This window comes from Lissotriton vulgaris, chromosome 2_1, assembly GCF_964263255.1.
Source record: "Lissotriton vulgaris chromosome 2_1, aLisVul1.2, whole genome shotgun sequence".
Lineage (NCBI taxonomy): Eukaryota > Metazoa > Chordata > Amphibia > Caudata > Salamandridae > Lissotriton > Lissotriton vulgaris.
Genome location: NC_141687.1, coordinates 550,760,668 through 550,781,264, shown reverse-complemented (window position 1 = coordinate 550,781,264; position 20,597 = coordinate 550,760,668). Strand labels below are relative to the sequence as shown.

At 43.9% G+C, this 20,597-nt stretch overlaps 1 protein-coding gene across 1 annotated transcript in view; it reads right to left on the bottom strand.

The window, feature by feature from the left end:
* Nucleotides 1-20,597, bottom strand: part of UNC80 (unc-80 subunit of NALCN channel complex) — a 2,521,865-nt gene that overhangs the window by 1,483,518 nt on the left and 1,017,750 nt on the right. The window contains exons 27-28 of the mRNA XM_086955549.1: nt 7,823-8,026; nt 6,448-6,548 (exon numbers count right to left, since the gene is read on the bottom strand). Of these exons, the coding sequence (XP_086811675.1) occupies nt 6,448-6,548; nt 7,823-8,026 (305 nt within the window). The remainder of the gene's footprint in view (nt 1-6,447; nt 6,549-7,822; nt 8,027-20,597) is intronic.

Below are 20,597 nucleotides of genomic sequence, written 5' to 3'. Positions count from 1 at the left end.
TGCCTTTGGATTCATGGCAGGACAGTCTTCACAGGCCTTAGAGTCATGGTCCAGCTACAGGCATCAGAGGCAAATCAGATGGGAGTTGGTCACAGACATCTGTCCGTGAACAGTAACCATAGATTTAACCCCACAGGTTTTTAGGGGACATTCCTGCCACAATGGAAGACAAAGGTCTAAAGAATTTGACAAAATGTCAAAAAAGCTGTCCAAAAAGTGAAGAGAAGTAGTTCTCTCGGGATCCACACTTATGGTGCAGAAAGAAAAGAACTGAAGTCAGCATGCTGGGGTGGCGCCTACATAGGGACTTTCAACGTCACCTTTGGCATTGATGACGTTGACTATGTTGAAATGAGCTGAACTACGCCACCTACTGGCGTGTAGAGGTATTGCTCAAACTGTCCAGTTCTAGTCTGATGCCTTCAGAATATTCTGAGGTAAGGTATCTGAGACTAGAAGTCTTTATCAGATCTGCCTCATACTTAGAATTTATTCTGTCATTCATTTATCTCATTGAAAAAATTGAAATGGAGGGAAGAGGAAGAATAGGGTCCATTCATTTCCCCTTTCTAAGTAACTAGTAATCAAAGGAGAATGGACACTGGTATCCGCAAAAAAACCAATAGTTTTTTGTATCGCAAACCCTCATAGACTTCCTGGGAAGTGTCAAAGCGGTATATCTTTTCTCCGCCCCATCAGGAGTCTTGGCATAGTCATCGGGTCTACGATTAACGTGCAAATGCCTGCCTCACCCGAGGCTACTTCTGGTATTCTGCAGAAGTGTCCAGAGATGAAAAAGGGGAAAACATTTTTTTAAAAAGTAATGGCTAGATCAAAAAAATGAAAAATGTAATAAGTACAAAGAAATAGCCACTCTTAGTAAAAATTCAATGTTGATATGTAAGTAGCTGAGTTATGAGGCTACTATATCTTTCCAAAGGTGTCGACATGTTTCAGCTCTCAGGGCCCACAGGGGTCAGGGGAGCTTTCGTCAGGACAAATAACAAACATAAAACAAAAAAGAGAGAATCGCTATGTCTAACGCACACCCCTTATGTGTGAGTTACATTACAGAAAAGCTGGAATTTCCAAACTGTAAAGAAAGAAAAAAGCCGACAGATACTACTATCAGATGATGCAGTGGTCAAGCTTAGCAAGCATAAGCACACAATAATCAAGCATTCATTATTTGCTAATAAGGACTAACCTAAGTTTTAAGGCTAATCCATGTTTATTTTTTAAAAACAGAGAGGGAATGGGAGAAACAAAGGAGGGCTGGTCAGGGAGTGGTCATATGGTACTGCCCATGATGTTATATGTCCAGATTCGATAATGAATAAATATAGAAGCTCTAGGTAATGGATGGATTTTCCTATGAACTATCGATAGAAGTATTATCTTAGAAACTGAAGGTAACAATATAGCTGTTGTTGCCACCGAGAACTCTCGTGCTCATTGTTATGAAAGCCGAACTACGAGAGCTGAATACTCATCTAATGCCCATTTTCAAAAATGCAGCTGCGTGCCTTGACATTACAAGCGTCAATAGTTTGTCATATGCATACACATATATCGCTCGATTACACGTATTTATCACAGGCTATCAATGTGGCACTGGTTCTACCTGTGGCGGGTTAGTATTCATAGTTATGTTTGTTAAAAACATTTGTGAAGCGCTTCATAGCCAGTGACTAAATTTCACATTTCGCCCCATGCACAGCCCCAAAATGTTACCTTGCGTAGTCCGGAGTCGGACTTCAGCGGGGAGTCAGGGTCGCGGCAGGAAATTGTACTGGTTTTGGAAGACAGAGGCGTCTCTCGTTAGTGGTGAGCGCTAGTCTTACCTGGGTCTCGATGTAGATGGTGTAAACGCCATTCTTACCCATGCGGCGTGTCTCTGAAGCCTTGTGCTGACTCTGCCCCCGGTTATGGGCGGGTCTGTAATCGGCGCTTGTTTATCGCGGTCATAGGCACTGAAAAGGGACTATTATTTCAGTAGTAAGATGGTGGGTAATTATGAGATGGACCGAAGGGGTTACCATACTTGAACTACAAAATGCGGTAATTGTTTTTTAAGCTCATAAATATCATGAGATTAATGATAATTTATCGCTTAACGGATAGTTGAGTCATTAGGGCCACGCAAAGTAGCAACAGATGTTAGTTAGATCATTTTGTCAATTTAGTACATAGGTACATGTTTTATGTGTTCACTTTGTATGGTTAGGCGAGATGAGGACACAATGTGATACAGTTCTACATCACGAGTACAGTTGGTGCCAGGGAATGTGATCATTCATTCCTATTTCATCAGTTTTCAGACGGTCAACCCATCTTTGCTCTTTATTGAAAAGGATCTGTTCAGCGTTATGGTCTTTCACTTGTAACATTTCCAGTACAGTCCATTTCAAATCGTCACATGTGTGACCTGCTTCCACAAAATGTGTACACAATTTGGTCTCCTTTTTTTCAGTCTGACGTTGCTCCGGTGTTCCCCTATCCGGAGTTTGACTTTTCGGCAAGTCATGCCGATATATTGTTTTTGGCAAGGGCATGTGATGAGGTATATCACGTGTGAGGAGTTGCAATTTGTATGGCTCCTCTGAGTCCATAATAGATCATCATTCAATTGCAATGTCTTTGTACAGGTGGTAAATTTGCAGACTCCACACGTGCCACACGGATAATGTCCAGTGACCGGCATCATATGTACATCTCTCATTGTAGGTTTGTTTTGCGTTTTCTTCGGTCTTGTATGGACAGGTTCTTTAGGTGTACCAGTCAAAGATCTGGTCACATGCGTTACCACTTTCTGTCCAGCTACTTACGATGTCCAGAAACTCATCAGAAAGAACTGGCAGATCCTAACATCGGGAACTCTGAAGTGGCCGAAGCCAAGGTTTGCAAACAAGAGAACGAAAAATATCAAAGATGTCCTTGTCCATACAAGACCGAAGAAAACGCAAAACAAACCTACAATGAGAGATGTACATATGATGCCGGTCACTGGACATTATCCGTGTGGCACGTGTGGAGTCTGCAAATTTACCACCTGTACAAAGACATTGCAATTGAATGATGATCTATTATGGACTCAGAGGAGCCATACAAATTGCAACTCCTCACACGTGATATACCTCATCACATGCCCTTGCCAAAAACAATATATCGGCATGACTTGCCGAAAAGTCAAACTCCGGATAGGGGAACACCGGAGCAACGTCAGACTGAAAAAAAGGAGACCAAATTGTGTACACATTTTGTGGAAGCAGGTCACACATGTGACGATTTGAAATGGACTGTACTGGAAATGTTACAAGTGAAAGACCATAACGCTGAACAGATCCTTTTCAATAAAGAGCAAAGATGGGTTGACCGTCTGAAAACTGATGAAATAGGAATGAATGATCACATTCCCTGGCACCAACTGTACTCGTGATGTAGAACTGTATCACATTGTGTCCTCATCTCGCCTAACCATACAAAGTGAACACATAAAACATGTACCTATGTACTAAATTGACAAAATGATCTAACTAACATCTGTTGCTACTTTGCGTGGCCCTAATGACTCAACTATCCGTTAAGCGATAAATTATCATTAATCTCATGATATTTATGAGCTTAAAAAACAATTACCGCATTTTGTAGTTCAAGTATGGTAACCCCTTCGGTCCATCTCATAATTACCCACCATCTTACTACTGAAATAATAGTCCCTTTTCAGTGCCTATGACCGCGATAAACAAGCGCCGATTACAGACCCGCCCATAACCGGGGGCAGAGTCAGCACAAGGCTTCAGAGACACGCCGCATGGGTAAGAATGGCGTTTACACCATCTACATCGAGACCCAGGTAAGACTAGCGCTCACCACTAACGAGAGACGCCTCTGTCTTCCAAAACCAGTACAATTTCCTGCCGCGACCCTGACTCCCCGCTGAAGTCCGACTCCGGACTACGCAAGGTAACATTTTGGGGCTGTGCATGGGGCGAAATGTGAAATTTAGTCACTGGCTATGAAGCGCTTCACAAATGTTTTTAACAAACATAACTATGAATACTAACCCGCCACAGGTAGAACCAGTGCCACATTGATAGCCTGTGATAAATACGTGTAATCGAGCGATATATGTGTATGCATATGACAAACTATTGACGCTTGTAATGTCAAGGCACGCAGCTGCATTTTTGAAAATGGGCATTAGATGAGTATTCAGCTCTCGTAGTTCGGCTTTCATAACAATGAGCACGAGAGTTCTCGGTGGCAACAACAGCTATATTGTTACCTTCAGTTTCTAAGATAATACTTCTATCGATAGTTCATAGGAAAATCCATCCATTACCTAGAGCTTCTATATTTATTCATTATCGAATCTGGACATATAACATCATGGGCAGTACCATATGACCACTCCCTGACCAGCCCTCCTTTGTTTCTCCCATTCCCTCTCTGTTTTTAAAAAATAAACATGGATTAGCCTTAAAACTTAGGTTAGTCCTTATTAGCAAATAATGAATGCTTGATTATTGTGTGCTTATGCTTGCTAAGCTTGACCACTGCATCATCTGATAGTAGTATCTGTCGGCTTTTTTCTTTCTTTACAGTTTGGAAATTCCAGCTTTTCTGTAATGTAACTCACACATAAGGGGTGTGCGTTAGACATAGCGATTCTCTCTTTTTTGTTTTATGTTTGTTATTTGTCCTGACGAAAGCTCCCCTGACCCCTGTGGGCCCTGAGAGCTGAAACATGTCGACACCTTTGGAAAGATATAGTAGCCTCATAACTCAGCTACTTACATATCAACATTGAATTTTTACTAAGAGTGGCTATTTCTTTGTACTTATTAAATTTTTCATTTTTTTGATCTAGCCATTACTTTTTAAAAAAAAAATTCCCCTTTTTCATCTCTGGACACTTCTGCAGAATACCAGAAGTAGCCTCGGGTGAGGCAGGCATTTGCACGTTAATCGTAGACCCGATGACTATGCCAAGACTCCTGATGGGGCGGAGAAAAGATATACCGCTTTGACACTTCCCAGGAAGTCTATGAGGGTTTGCGATACAAAAAACTATTGGTTTTTTTGCGGATACCAGTGTCCATTCTCCTTTGATTACTAGTTATTCATTTATCTCAGCCTAAGATATTTATTCTCATCAATCATTAATATCGGCTTGCATGTGAATCTCTTGCAGTTACGGTATAATGGTAACCAGAACATAAGGTCCAAGAAACCTGTGATTCTTGAAGGTTAAGGTCTGCTTCAATTTCTGATCAACATTGAAGGTTATCATCATACTGAGCAGATAAGATAGATGTTCTTTTATAAATGTTCCTTTGTTACCATGCTATTGTTTTCAACAACACTAGAAGAAACCTTCTGAAGGTGGCATACTGTTACATCCAAGAATGGCAAGAGTTTTACTAGAAGAGACAAGCATGGAAACGGCATGCTCCTTCCTCATTCGGGTGGTGTGTTGCTGAGCACTGCAGTCAGTGTGTGCTTAGGTGTTCCTAAAGCACAGACTACATAAGCACTTCCACACTCACTGCAATTAGAAGGGGTGTTCCTCACACTGTAAAGATGGGCAACAGAGTAGTAGAGTCCAATTCTGAACGAAGAATGTCAAAATCAGACTTCTGATTCAAATGCCTGAAAGCATAAATTTCAAGACAGAAGCACGGACAAACCTTATAATCTGCCCTTTCCAAGTTTGTGGTCTATCCTAGGACTCCTACGTGATGCGACCAAACCTAGAAGGAAGAAAGGGTTTTCCGGTGATGTCAGCTCCTGTTTAAATATATATGAGGAGGCACCTACAAGTGAAGGATGCATTTGTTCCCTTATTGTTTATCACATTCACTGGCCATTTGATTCTTTATTTGTCTCTGTAGCTGGAAATTCAACTATATTTGTTTTGGATTTGTCTTGCAATACTCTTCCTAATTACTGCTGATGCGTGTTGTATTGCTATTCACCTCTTCATTAATCTTAAAGTACAATCAATAGACAAAGTGCCACAGAGACTTTTCTTTTATTCTTTGTGGGGTTTTTTCCCACCTATTTGTATCTCTCTGAAAGAAACACCTTTCTGTACTATTAAGTGAAGGGTGGCACCATGGCAACTGGTAGGAGTCGCCCTTTTCTTAGGCAATCAAGGTATTTAACAGATCGTCTCAGCATCCAGTCTTTGCGTAAAACACAACATTAGGTTATACATAGGGGGCCTAAGCTGTTGTGATTTTCACTACTTTGTTGGATTGGCATGGTTTCTGGTACCATCCACAAGCTGTCATTGGTCTCACATACGGTATATATCAAGAGCTGGACATAAGATTGATATACTCCTGTCCAAACACAGGTTAAATCATTTGATCATCTCTAAAACACATACTCATTGTAAATTACCTGCAAACTAAAGTTGGCTTTCCATACTTTACTCACATGTAACCAAGACATGTTCCGATGGTAGCTCTCCGCTGTGCCTGTGCTGCTCAATCCCTCTGGCTCAATGCTTGGTTCACTGGTGCTCCATGGGCTGCCTTCTTCTCAAGAAGAAACATCAAACAAGTTGTCAGCTTTTTAACACTCTATTAGCCAAAAACAAGATTATTGCAGTATGCCACATTAGAAAAATGCAATCCTGTCTCACAGCCCTTCTGCTCCCCACTTACGTTAGTCATCAGGTCATAATTTGGATTATTAAATGCTGAATGTTGTTGCTAATCACAAGATCTCAATTTGTCTGAAATTACTTTTCCATTTTGTGTGAATCGTGGGCGGGGAGGGGGCAAATGAAAAAAAGCAACATGAAACACATTCGATGAAGCGCACAGATGACACAAATCATTAGATCCATGACTGACCTGCATTGACAGGGCTCTGTGGTAAGGAACCCTTCACTGGCATCATAGTCTGCTGCTTTTGCTACCCCTGGGCATGTGTAGTAGCACCAGTGAAAGGAAGCTGACAAGTATGGGGAATAAAAGGGGGAAAAAGATCCAAATTTTAAAAATTCTAATTCTACTGAACAGAGTCCATGGATCGGTCACAAACACCGAAACCAGGACCACATTTGGGCCATGCTTCAGTCTCAACATGAGGAATTTCTATGATGCCAAATTTTAGGTTCAGCAAATGGTGCTGAATCGAAAGGCATAAAACTGTGCACTAGATGTACAGTTCCTCATCTAAAAAGAGAACAGAAGAATTTCAGAGCATTTCTAGGTATAAAACGTTTTGGTCTTTTACCAAGGGCTTGGGAATAGGTGTACAGTTACTCAGTTAAAAATAGAACATACAAATTCAGAGCATTTCTAGGTGGAGTGTCCCAGTCCTAAATAAGGCACACATTCTGCGCACTTTGGTCTGTTCATGGAGAAGCACCTTTTAGTTTAACTATGAAGGCAGGTCTTACCTAATTGTTTATTACTAAAGACCAGGTTCTCGTATGCATATATATGTGTCTTATTTTGGTGACAAGAATGGAGCTTCTGTTACAATGTTACCACCCACCACAGAAAAACTGGTCATAGGAAAATTAAAGTTAAACGTCATGAGACTAAAGCACTGAATGACTTCAGGGGGTGAACACACTGATGTTGAAGCCGTTAGTGTGGAATGAATACACTGGTGGCAGGTGACCAATTAGATGAAAAAAGGGTACAATGCACCAAAGTAGGAGCAAGTGAAACAAAACTAAAGAAAAACAACTTTAGCAAGGATTGGCAGGTGGTAGTCTATACTATGGGAGAAAACTAGCGATTTTTTCATCACAACAGATTATTAAGCTTATCTAAACCACCCTTATCTGCTTTACCTATGTCAGTGACAGTGTCCCTGCTCTGGGACAACTGTAGATCCTCATTCTCGGACCCTGAGTCCTGACGTGATAGCTTGGTGCTCTTTAGGCTGCCGGCCCGGCGAAAGCTGGACAGGGAACCCCCTTTCTTCACCCGGAAACTGCGGGTTCCTTTTATCTGGAGCAGGCGGGAGCCTCCTATCCTGATCTTCCTGCTGGGAACTGTATTAAAAAAACAAAAGAGGACTTTTTTTCCCCCTCTTCATTTTTCCCCGTGTTTTAAATGCTCACCCTACCGCCTCCCTTCCTCCCTCCATCAACATTACTGTCAGCGTGTGGTGTGCTACCTTAACTTTTGATAATATAAGAAAACAATGTTCTCCTCATGCCCATAGCCATCGCCAATGCAGTTCTGTTAAGTCAGCAGGAACAGATGCTACACAGTGATGTACTCAACACCTTTTACCTTGGAGATGTAGTTTACTGCAACTGGACTGGGAAGTCAGGACTTCTTTATGTCTGATGGTCCAGAGATGACCATCTAGTCCTGATGCTTCATCCAGCACATACACGACATTGATGTTTTGACTTGCATGATCCATGTGGCATGATGATGCTGTTTATAAACAAGGGTTGAAGCAATTTTTGCCTTAGGGCAGGATGTCCACTTCATCACCAAATCCTTAAGTAATGCAGAATAAAGGATCTCTTCCCTTCTTTAAAACAACACGTTTAAAACATATGCATAAAGCTAACTAATAACCAGAGAAGGACAAGTTTAAGGAAAAGTCATTTTATATCTTTTTGAACTACAGTCCCTTGTCACGTGCAGATTCTAGAGAAACAGGTGGAGTCTATCTATAAGTATAATCATTCAGAGTCCAGGTTCCTTGGACAGGATTTATTTGCTTGAAATTCAATCATATCCCTAAAAACACTTTCAACATTTTAGAGACTGTGCCTGATGGAATCGGTTTGCTCAAGTACAGTGCAGTAAGCCATCAAACAATTTATTGGTTGTAAATGTTTATCTTGTTTTTATTCATATATTTTTAATATACCAAAAAATCTAAGATGGCCTCACAATAGCAAGAAAACTACAAAAACAAAGCCCCGACTTGATAAAAATGTTGACTACCTTGAAATAAGGTATTTCAAGTTTACTACGAAGCAGAGAACATTCGGGAATCAAAACGAAAATAATAGTTTTTAATGGTTGAGTTTTTTCTTTCCACCTAACATGCGCAGCAAATACGTATAATTATCCAACACATTAATTAATAGCATTGTCATTTTATACAATATGTTTTGGATTTGAAGGTTGCCTGAAAGCATACTTATAATGATTTCAGGCATCTTGAACATCCAACATTTGGAACTCTATTCTTGGACCATGTTAAAGAAGCACCGACTACTCTTAGCAGGCTAAATTTACTTACAGTCTATGCACGTGGAACCATGACTTGATACCAAAATGCACATGGGACAAGGACATGCATCCCTTTTATATCTGTTCACAAGCTTTTAAGGCGGATGCAAATCAAAAGAAAAAAATAACAATCCTATGGTATGAATATTGTCCTCTAAGAACAGCCTAAAAGTCACTAAATGTGCCTATTGCATTTGGAAATTGTTATTCACGTGTTCCTTAAACAGACACTTATCAAAGGCTCTACATCACTGCACCCACTGAAGAGAATGTGGTCCGTTAACTTTAGCTTTATGGAGAATGAGTTATTTTTGTTTAACATCCTTTTGTAGGTTGAATTGCTTAAAATATATAGTCAGAGTTTCAGGTGAATATTTTTAGAGCACATGCTTCTAAAATTTATAACCTACTCGATTGGTTTAAGAAAAGCGATTCAGCAGTTTTGCAACCTCTTCTTTAGCATTTTAATTACAAACCAACTGCTGTTTGAACTTCAGGATCAATGTAATTCCTGTTTAACCAGCCATTATTCCTGTAATCTTTGTGTGTTTTTAGCTTTTTAGTTTCATAGGAGTCTGCAATTGTTTTGTATTCTTTGTTTTGACTAAGACAACGTGCACTCATACTATGTATAGCAATTATGGTTGTACTGCGTTTGATAAATATTTAGATTATAAAACTAAAGTAGACAATGCTGGAAAAATTAGGGAGTACAGTATCTGTATTATTGTACATCAGTCCACAAAGTTAACTACGAAGCCCTGGTACCAAATTGCTATAATCTGAAAATAAATTAACAGAGGTCACTTTGTAAGTCTTCTACTCTTATGCTGTCAGAAAGTAAACATTTATCTTGATAGATTGTAGAACATTTGATGATTTTACCTGCTCAGTGTTGGAATACTCTAGGCCATTTCTACCTATCCTCAAAACTATTCAGCGCTATTTGACCATCCATTCTGGTATGCCTTCTACAACACTACCGAACTCTAGTTATAATAAAAAGATTCAGAATGTACACATTTTGGGTTCCATGCCATTGCAAAGTCCTGTTGTTCTACGGTAAAGTGTAGTCTCTACCACCTTGATATAGCAATAGATTCTTCACAAATTGTTTGTTTATGAACACATGGTCACAGCCCTCTGGAATAAAAACAGATACCCCATTTCCATGAAACAAATACAGTCTAGCTAGTCATCAGAATATATCACTTTAAAATCTTCTACTTTAAATCTCTGCACTCTCCTTCAGAAACTATCATGAAGCAAAGATTTTTAAGAGCATTATTAGTGTACCAAACATATTTATAAATTCATTTTAAGGATCCAAAAACACCACTTCAGTGGAAGTTGGCTATTGTGAAGAAGTGTGGCTCACTGGTTAGAGCAGGCAGACCCTGAAGCAGAGGTCAGACCCGGGACCAGGGTTCAATTCCCGACGCGGCAGGGTCGTGAGCTCAAATGTCCATGGACTCGATAATTCTCGCTTCGGTGCCTGACCTAATCATGGGTTCACACTCTGCAACTCTGGGCATTAAGCTTGCTTAATCCCCACAACGGCCCCCCGCGGCGGGATGCCTGGCTTTCACCTTGGGGATGCCCTGTAGGGGCTATCTCACAGGGAAAAGCCAGGACGGGTTCCCAAGGCAAGCGCGGAGATACCCCTTTGGGGGTCGATTCAGGCGCTATATAAGAAACATAATAATAATAATCCCTAATTTCCTGTGCTTTACAAAAGAATTTGGTGATGTAGGTAGACATCTTCTGGCACAAATCTGTGTCACAATGATAGCAACATTTGGTCTTGTTGATGAGTGATTTCACAACAGAGTAAGTGAAATCACAAGTCAGCGTCTGCGCTCACCCATGTTTGCTGAAGAAATTATGGTAACATCCGAGGCCACCATTAGTTCCAGATATCTATAGCAGATGGACAAATGCACACATGTTAAGCAATCTTCTGATTTGAATCCATAAGTGGTCCAACCCTGACCACCAGATTTAAACAGACGGTACTCTGCCCCAATGGACATCAACTGACACAAGGTGACAATGGACTTTCACGCGTCTGACCTCCACTGCTCTAAAAAGTAAACCAAATGTCTACTAAATAGGCCAATTTGGAATTACCAGTTAAAATGTAAATGTATTGAGGACCAATAAGTGTTTGCTGAGCTAAGACATGGAAAATTCACATGGTTATTATGATTTATGAGACATAAGCTATTAAAACACAAGCATTTTCATATCTAATACTTGGAGGCCAGAGGTGATCTGTAGATTAATAGGTCCTTTATTAAATGCCATACATGGCTGTAAGAGGTCTTCCATTACTCAGGCTAAGTGTTAGTAAACCACAAAGCAAACCTCATTGAGTTTGTCTGCTCAATGCCATAAAAGGATGAGTCTCTTACATACCACATGTAGGGCTTTTCTAACAGCACCTATTAATTTATTATAAAGAACCTACAAATTGTTCATTAGTAGGCCACTTTATAATATCATCTAAAAAAGCCAAACAGTACGAGAAAATAAAAATAAAAATGAAATTCAAAAGCACAAAGGAAGCAGACATTGCCAAATCCACATTGTATATATACGCACTGAGAAATTTAACTTTTAATCAATCTATCAACTAGAATGGCAAATCTCCAAATGTTATGGATAGTGAATAAAGTCTCATTAAAGACACGAAGGCTAACATTATGCATTAAACCTTTCATTGCCACTCCAGCAGCACCTTTAAAGAACTTTACAAAAATAAACATCAGTCTAGAACCACAAAACCATAGACCATAAGTAATCCCCTCATAGAAGAACACTCTTCCTTTTTAAATGCGACGGACTATCATCCCTTGCCCCTGTAATCCTTTCTCTATTGTACTTACTGTGCTTCTAAGAATAGCAAACAAGTCATCAACATGTATCTATTATCATGTATACATCTCCTGTAAATTTCAAAAACTGTTATTCCATCAATAAACTTCAGATACATTATACTCTCTATTCTTTCTTTTTCTTTTCCCATTTTTTATCTTCTTCGCAAAGGGGAAGTGGTGGGAGGGATAATGTTAGCCTCCATGTCCTTAATGAAATCTTGATTCTCTATTCATAATATTTGGAGAACTGGCATTTCATTTCAAGACCATACGCTACCATTATGCATGTTGAAAGACCTTCAACACAAATCTGACACATGCTTTACTGGGCTAAAGTAATGCTTTACAATCGGCCGTTCCTCCAATCTTCCACCAGACAAAATAACACTTTCCTTGCCACAGCACCTCTTAAAGAATGTGCCTTAAACATCTATACCTGCTAGTTCCATTACCCACGTAATCCATCTAACAGTTGTACCAGTACTCACTGCACCATATGGCTTAACATATCAGTAATTGATTCTCCCCATCTCTTCTGTACTCCATCATTCTGTTCTCATACTCAGACAAGCATTCTACCACACATAAATTCCTCTCTTTAGGGAAACTTGGATAAAAGATAGACTCATACATGGTCTTTGTCCTTTTCCAGATTTCAAAATATACACCATCTGGACCATACATTTTGCTACTCATCTCCAATGTTTTCACAACTGATCCTATGCATGAACAAACATAATAGAGTTGACAACTTTTCTGAAAGTTCCTTTAAATCCAAATATATATTCACTGGCCAGGATTCTAATAAAAAAAGATAACTTCTCATAAAACATCAAAGCTTGCCTCAGGTGGCCTTCTCAACATCATACTCTTAAATATTCTACATGCCATAACGTCCCATCCTACCGACCTACCATCTACTTGAACATTTCCTGCTGAAATAGCTGATCTGTAACAATTCATAGTTCTGTAACCCAAACCTTTCTCAAATTGCTCCACCAAAAAATAAACCACCTCTACTGTAGAAGCCTCTGAGGGATACAAACTCCTCTCTATGCATCAATATGCCCAAATTCTTCATATTCCCCTATATCTTCTTCTTGTCCCTGGTGCCCTTACTCCTTGAGTAATTCTGCTGGCCTGCACGACAGTCCCTTGAAATATTCAGATCTCCTGACTCTTTAAATACAAGATGGCGGGGGAGCAACAGCAAGCCTAAGGAGCTCTGCTTGCCGAGGCAGATAAAGGCATTTCCTTCCGGCATCTGGGACCCTGCCATGACCGGGTAGGGGTGCCTAAGCACAGGAGACGACCCAGGCCATATTTGAGCACAGATGAGCAGGTGTGACGCAGCAGTCACCCCCCAGGCCGTAGAGCTCTGGGGAGCGCCGCTGGAGGCAGTGAGATGACATGGCCGCGAACGGCCTGAGCCGCGGAGCCGGAGGCTGGGGCCTGGAGAGGCGCCTCCCAGACGGGCGCAACAGCAGTCGGAGGAGTGAGAAAGGAACCCAGACTAAGAGGTGACTGGACTCCCCCGTGTGAGAGATTGCGGCCTACATGCCAGTGCTCAGCCCCACAGCGGCGATCCGAGGACCAGGCCCGTGCGGAGCTGCAGCAGGGAGTGGCGGCGTTTAAGAAACTTCTAAAGACATGGCTGTTTTAGATGTGCACGCCCACCAAGTACCTGACTCTCAAAGCGCCGAGAGATCCCCTCGGGTATGATTCGCCTGCGATCTATAAATGAATAAAAGTAAAGTAAAGTAAGGTTTCGGCAGCCCCAGCGCTGGATGGAAGACGGCGTGCTCTCTGAACAGACCTGGTAATGAAGCAAAGACTGCAGCGGCTCCCGGGTAAACTGTTTTGGTGCATACGGTGAGCGCGGCTGCCTGGGCTCCCCCTCTCTCTGCGCACCACCCCAGAGCCACGAGGGAACGAGTGACTGCATTGGTGTGTCCTCCAGGGTGATCTGAATTGGCACAAAGGCCAGATAGGGGAAGACCTGCTAATACTTGTGTGAGGGCCAGGGAGCAATTGAGTGAGAGGAGCATTGCTCCAGACACAGCAGGTCTGGGGTGAGGGGCACAGACTCTGCACTAAAGTACACTTCCGCAGATAAGGAGGCAGCGTGGAGACAAGGGAGACACGGTTAGTGGACCCCTGGATGTCGACAAGAGGGTAAAACCTGTGGCACAGTGGTGGGAGGGAGCCTTGGATAAGGGAGCCAACAACTGGAGGAGATAGCTAGACACGAAAGCCTAACCTACTTGGAGAAATGACACCAGCTTGGGTGCCCTGGTGGAGCATCACCAACTGTGGGGCGAGGCAGTGGTGGTAGGCCCAGGACGCTGGACGTGTGGTGCATGAGAGCTGTTCAGGCCTAGCCAAAAGGGGGAGAAGACCCAGGCCCTGCCCACACGTCTGGTCCTTTGAGCTCAGAGGCTCCCGAGATGACTTCCCTTAGAACGAAGAAAGACTCTACAATCTAAGACCCTCCTACAAAAGTTTGCCTCTAAGAAAGCAGACATGCATGGGATGGACCGGCTTGCTGCAGACAAGGAGGAGAAGACAGGACCGCAGGCGACTCAGCTATGGACCCATCACAAGGGGCTTTCTGGGGCAACTCTTCGACTTCCTGAGGGAAGATTTTGCAGCTCTGCGCCAGGAAATGGCCTCTGACGTTAAGCTGCTCAAGGCAGCCGTGCAGGAGATTGGTGATCGGTGGGCCCCCTGGAGCACTCAGGCGAGCGCCGAGATAAGGCGCTTACTGAACAGGTCCAAGAGTTATTAGAGCTAAAAGAGCGCAATAATGAGCTTCATCTCTGTCTGGAGGACTTGGAAAACCATTCCCAGAGGTCCAAAATCCACCTCAAGGGAGTGCCACTGCAGGCAGATGGAGGGAAAGTGGAAGATTGGTTGGTGCGCTTCTTCCGACACGCAGCCCCAGAGCTCGGAGATGGAGAAATTATTTTGGATCGCACACACCGGGCTGGAAGGCCAGTGACAAACCCGGGTCAGCAACAAGATATTCTTACTTGTCTCCACTCATACAGGCAGAAAGAACTCATTATGAAGACCACAAGGGACAAGGCAACACATTCATTTGAAGGCCTTCAGGTCGGCGTGTACCAAGATCTCTCCCCTCTCACCCTACAACGCCAAAAGGCATTGCGGCCGCATACATTCCTCTTGAGAGACAAAGGAAATGCTACCGATGGGGTCACCCCTTTAGCATGTCCTTCATGTGTGATAAAGAATTGCGTCCCTGAAAGAGGTGAGGGACATACTCTGCGAAAATCTGGTTGATGAGGAGTCGGAGAGCGGAAAATGGTCGATGGCGATGCCCTCAATGTCGGCTAATCCGAGAAGACGCCCGAGGACGAGGAGAGTGAAGCCCACACAGCCCACAAAGCTCGAAAAGCAGCAAGAGAGAGGCTTTGATCCGTAGGCTGCGGGGCGGAGGGGACTCTGGATAGCCTAAGAGTGAGTGAGTATCGAGGTCCTGCAGTTGGCTCGGCTAACACTCCTCTGTTAGCCTCAGGAGGGGTCCCAACCTCAAAGAAATTGGCCACGACGTAGAGCCCTACGTATGAGAGAGAATGACGTATCGTCGTATATACGGACCCATGCACATTGTTGTGCCTTGTTCTTGTTGGAGGGCTCTGTTCATGCTGTGAGATTATTGTTCTACGCTATTTTCTCTTTCTTTTTCCATTTTTCTGCTCCATTCTCACGATTCTTGTTAGGGTTAGAGGTAGGCCTTCAGTTGGGGAATATACGATCTCAGGTTGGTCGGGGGTGGGGAGGGCGCTCTGGCGATGGGGGGTTCCCATAGAGCTGATGGGAGGAGAGACGGGGTAGGACTCGGAGGACTGGGGTTTGCTGTCAAAGCCCGGGTGGCACACCATAGGCTCAACGTCACCCCTTAGCCACATACCGACATTCGGGCGCTATTGTCTCTCTTGAGAGAACTGAATTGTGATGTCGGCCTCTTACAGGAGACTCACTTATTGAAAGCAGATTAGAAATGCCTCCGCTCCAGATGGTTCGACAGGCAACACTTCTCTTCATCTGGAGACAAGAAGGCAGGAGTAGCAGTGTTATTTGCCACTCAGTTCCTGGGCAGGGTTTTGGACGCCCAAGTAGAGGTACCGGGCAAAGCTCTGGCCTTGAGGGTGGACATAGGGAACCACGCCTACACCAATGCAACTAAATATGGCCTGAATGAGCAACAGGAGGCGTTTCTCAATGACACCTTGAATGCTATCCTGGAATCAGCAGACAAGGACCTTGTCATGGGGGGGTATTTTAATATAGTACACGATGCACAGCTGAACCGTTCCGTACAAGGACAGGGACACAAGGGGTGTTATCAGATGCAATTCCGCAAAAACTGAAGGACCTGAGTTTGACAGATGTGTGGCGACAGAGATACCCTAGCGCTAGGTAATACACATGCTTTTCAGCAGGTCACCAAACGTTCGCCCACATAGATTGGTTTTTAACATCCCCAAGAGTCACAAAAGGTACAGAGGGGTCACTATAGGAACCGCAGCTCTTTCAGACCACTCACTAGTTAATTTAATGTTGCACATTCAAGGGGGTGTCCCGGGACGCGGGCAGTGGAGACTCAACCATAAACTGCTCACTTACGAGGCCAATGTTCAAGAAATACGGCGACAATCAAGGCATATTTCGAACTTAACGAGGACGGAGCATCCTCGGTCTCTCTTTTGTGGGACGCCTTCAAGCCGGTTGTAGAAGGCCGATTTATTGCAATAGCGCCAGGTTTTATTAAAAACAGAAAAGAAAAACGGGAGCGGCTTGATACGCAAGTGAAAGAGCTGGAGGGAGTGCACCACAGGACGGGAACCGTACAAGTTAGGAGGCAACTTAATGCTGCTGGACAGCAGCTAAAAGCACTTGCCCTCATAGGGTGGAATACTCGCTCTTGCGGACCAAAGAGAGGTACTATGCCGGGAGTAATAAAACCAGGAAAATCTTTGCAAATGTACTCGTGTGCAGATGAAAACTCTGCGTATTGTAGAAATTAGAGACACCCAGGAAGGAGTCTTGCACGCGGATGGTGATATTGCAGGCAGATTTGAGTCTTTCTACACTGATCTATATAGCGCTGGCGCTCCAGACCCAGAAGCGGCCGAGTCCTAAGTGCGTGAAATCCTGGTGGCATCCCTTCCTTCACAGGAGGCAACGAGTCTGGATGCAGGTATCTGCATAGAAGAGGTCATTAAGGCCATCCGTGACTTCGCGTCCGGGAAGGCCCCTGGAGAAGGCAGCTTCTCGACGATTTTTATAAGACATTAGCCAGTGAGTTGGCCCGGACTCTGGCTCAATTATTTAATTATTTTAGTGATACTGGTAGTGTGATCCTGACTATGATTATGGCTGAAGTGGTTGTGATCCCTAAACCGGGCAAGGACCCACTAGACTGCGCGGCCTACTGCCCTATTTCTTTATTAAACGTGGACCTTAAGATCTTCACAAGCATACTGGCTGCCCGACTGGCACCACATATGCAGGGCTTGATCAACCCCGATCAGTTGGGGTTCATCCCAGAACGCAATTGGAGTGATGGGACACACCGGGCCTGTGATCTGTTGGACAAATCCCAGCGCACGCAGATGCCCGGTGCTCCTTTCGATCGACGCCGAAAAGGCATTGGACCAGATTCACTGGCCGTTCCTGCAGCGGGTCCTGCGTAAATTCAGGGAAGGTGACAGATTTCTGAGGTGGGTGGACGGCTTGTATAGGGATCCCCAGGCGAGGCTTAGGGCTAACGGAGTGTCCGCTAGACCATTCCGCATTAGGAGAGGTACGCGACAGGGCTGCCCTTTATCACCCTTGCTCTTTGCTCTATATATGGAGCCATTTGCAGAAAGGGTACGTCAAAATCCGAATATCACTGAGATCAGAATGGGCAATAGAGAGCATAAAATTTCGATTTACGGGGACGACGTGGTCTTGTTTTTAACGCGGCCGATGACTTCACTGCCCCCTTGCTGGAGGAACTTGAATGCTTTAGTTGCGCTGAATGCTTTAGTTGCGCTTCCGGTTTCAAGGTCAATATCACCAAAACACATGCTCTGAACTTGACTCGCCCCAAGAAGAAGCAGCAAGCACTGGCAGTGCGGTTCCCATTCAGGTGGGAAAACAAGGGGGTCCAGTATCTGGGACTGCAGTTGTATCCCACTCTTGACAGGATAGCCCAAGTGAATGATGCTGCCCTTTTGTCGGAGGTCAGGGGGACCTCTTGCACTCGAGGAAGCATACTATGTCCTGGCTGTGAAGATTGGCAGCCATCAAAATGATCATACTACTGCGCATCCTATATTTGATGCAGACACTGCTGCTACAACCACCATCGAAGTCACTTACACAACTGCAATGCCTTCTCGATAACTATGTTTTGGGAGGTAAGAAGGCACAAATGGCCCGTCACTCTACATATCTGAAACAGGCGGATGGGGTACTGGGCGTCCCACATCTGGTGCGCTACTTCCAAGCGCCACAGCTTAAATGTATGCTCGAGTGGTACAAGCTGGAGTCGGAGAAGCATTGGTGCTTCATCGATCGCTCAATAGCGGGCAAGCACATCTGAAAAGTTCCATGGCTGCCTCAGCGGCACTGACCCTGTGGGGTATATATACCCTCGGTCCTGAAAAACACTCTTGGAGTGTGGGATAGAGTACAAGGGCCGTGCAGCCTCTCAACTCCCATGTCTCACTTGACCCCCTTTATAGGAAACCCAGATTTCCCTCCGGCAAGGTCGGGTAACGGTTATATTCACTGGCAGGAGGGCAACTGCAAACGCATCAGAGATCTCTTCGATGGGAAGGGAGTGATGGATTTTGTTAGCCTCATTACAGGCTTTGGGATCCCCGGAAGGCATACTGGCAATACTTAGCTCCCCACCACTGGGTGACTCAGCCACAGGTGCTCCCCCAAGCGGGCCATCCCGTGACCAAATTTGAGCTATGGTTCATTACCCGAACATCTGAAAAGCGACTACTGTCATATATTTACTTGTTCCTAAACACCCCTAAGCAGCATTGTAAGTCCCCTGTGCAGCGCAGATGGGAGGCGGAATTGGAGTATGAGTTCTCACCCAAGAAATGGCAGGACATTTTTTACAGGGACTGGGCATCCTCCTGCAGCACAGCGGGCAAAGAAATGTTTTTAAAAACTGTGCATTATTGGCATCAGACGCAGGCGAGGCTAGCTAGATGGAAACCGGGAGAGACAGGCCAATGTTGGCGTCAATGCGTCCATATGGGCCCCCGTACACATATCCTATGATCATGTCCAAATGTACAGAGCAATTCAGATGCAATTCTCCAAGAGATAGATAGCATACACCACACAAACCTACCTCAACTTTCCTTCTTCATTTTTCTAGGGCTCCCCAATGCCTTAATGTACCCTCTACTGTCTTGTCGGGGAAAAGCAATCCCCCTGGCCTTGGATGCAGCCAACCAGGCGTTGTTGGCAAGGTGGGGGACTAGTCTGGCTATATAGGCTATGGGATACACTGCGGATGCAGAAGATTACAGCTGGCCTAACACATTCTCTCCCTAAATTTGAGAAAACATGGGGTACCACCATAGAGTTTTTGTCCCACGAGTTTACAGACCTTACCTGCCCGAGGTACCTTCAAGCGCTCCAGCTTACTAAGGGTCCTCTGCTAGCGCCTTGAGACCCTACGGGTAGGTAGTGCGCTCTATAAATGTCTTTGATTGATTGATTGATCTGCTAAAAGAACCCTCTGAATCATTACAAATGGGGTAAATCCCCCAAAAACCTGCTGAAATGTGTCTACCTCAAACTTTCCTGGATCTGACATCCAGCTGAAATAGTTCTCTAGTTGGAACGTCAGTTTGCCTGCAAAAAGATCCACCTCCAAAAGGATCCCAAAATTCCTCTATCCTCCAATGGCTATAATCCCTTAAGTACCTTAAATTCCAATCCGCTACCATATTCAATTCTGCTGGTAAGTACTCTGCTTTCACTCTAATTTTGTGCTCCAAAGATACCAAAATGTCACCAACTCCGACAAACCATGGGATCTGCTCCCTCCTAATCAGTTGATATAAGCCACTGTTGACACACTGTCCTTCTTCATCAACACTGATTGACCTCTCAAAATCTCCCTGAAGCTTTTCAAAGCATAAAATCCTGCTGTTACTCCAAACAATTTATGTGATTCATCCTCTCCTTCTCTGCCCATAATCCACCTAAGTGTTGCTCTCCTAACCATGCCCCCAGCCTCTCAGACAGGCATCTATTTCCAGAACAAAATCTGGGACGCAACTAAAAATGGCCTGACCATTCCAAGCATCCACATTGTTTAACCACCAATACAATTCCTCTTTCACTTCTTGGTACATCTTTACTCTGTCTCCACACAACCAACCTTTCATAAAAGCATCTCCTTTTATCGTCATTAATGCACAATAATGCAAAGGACCTA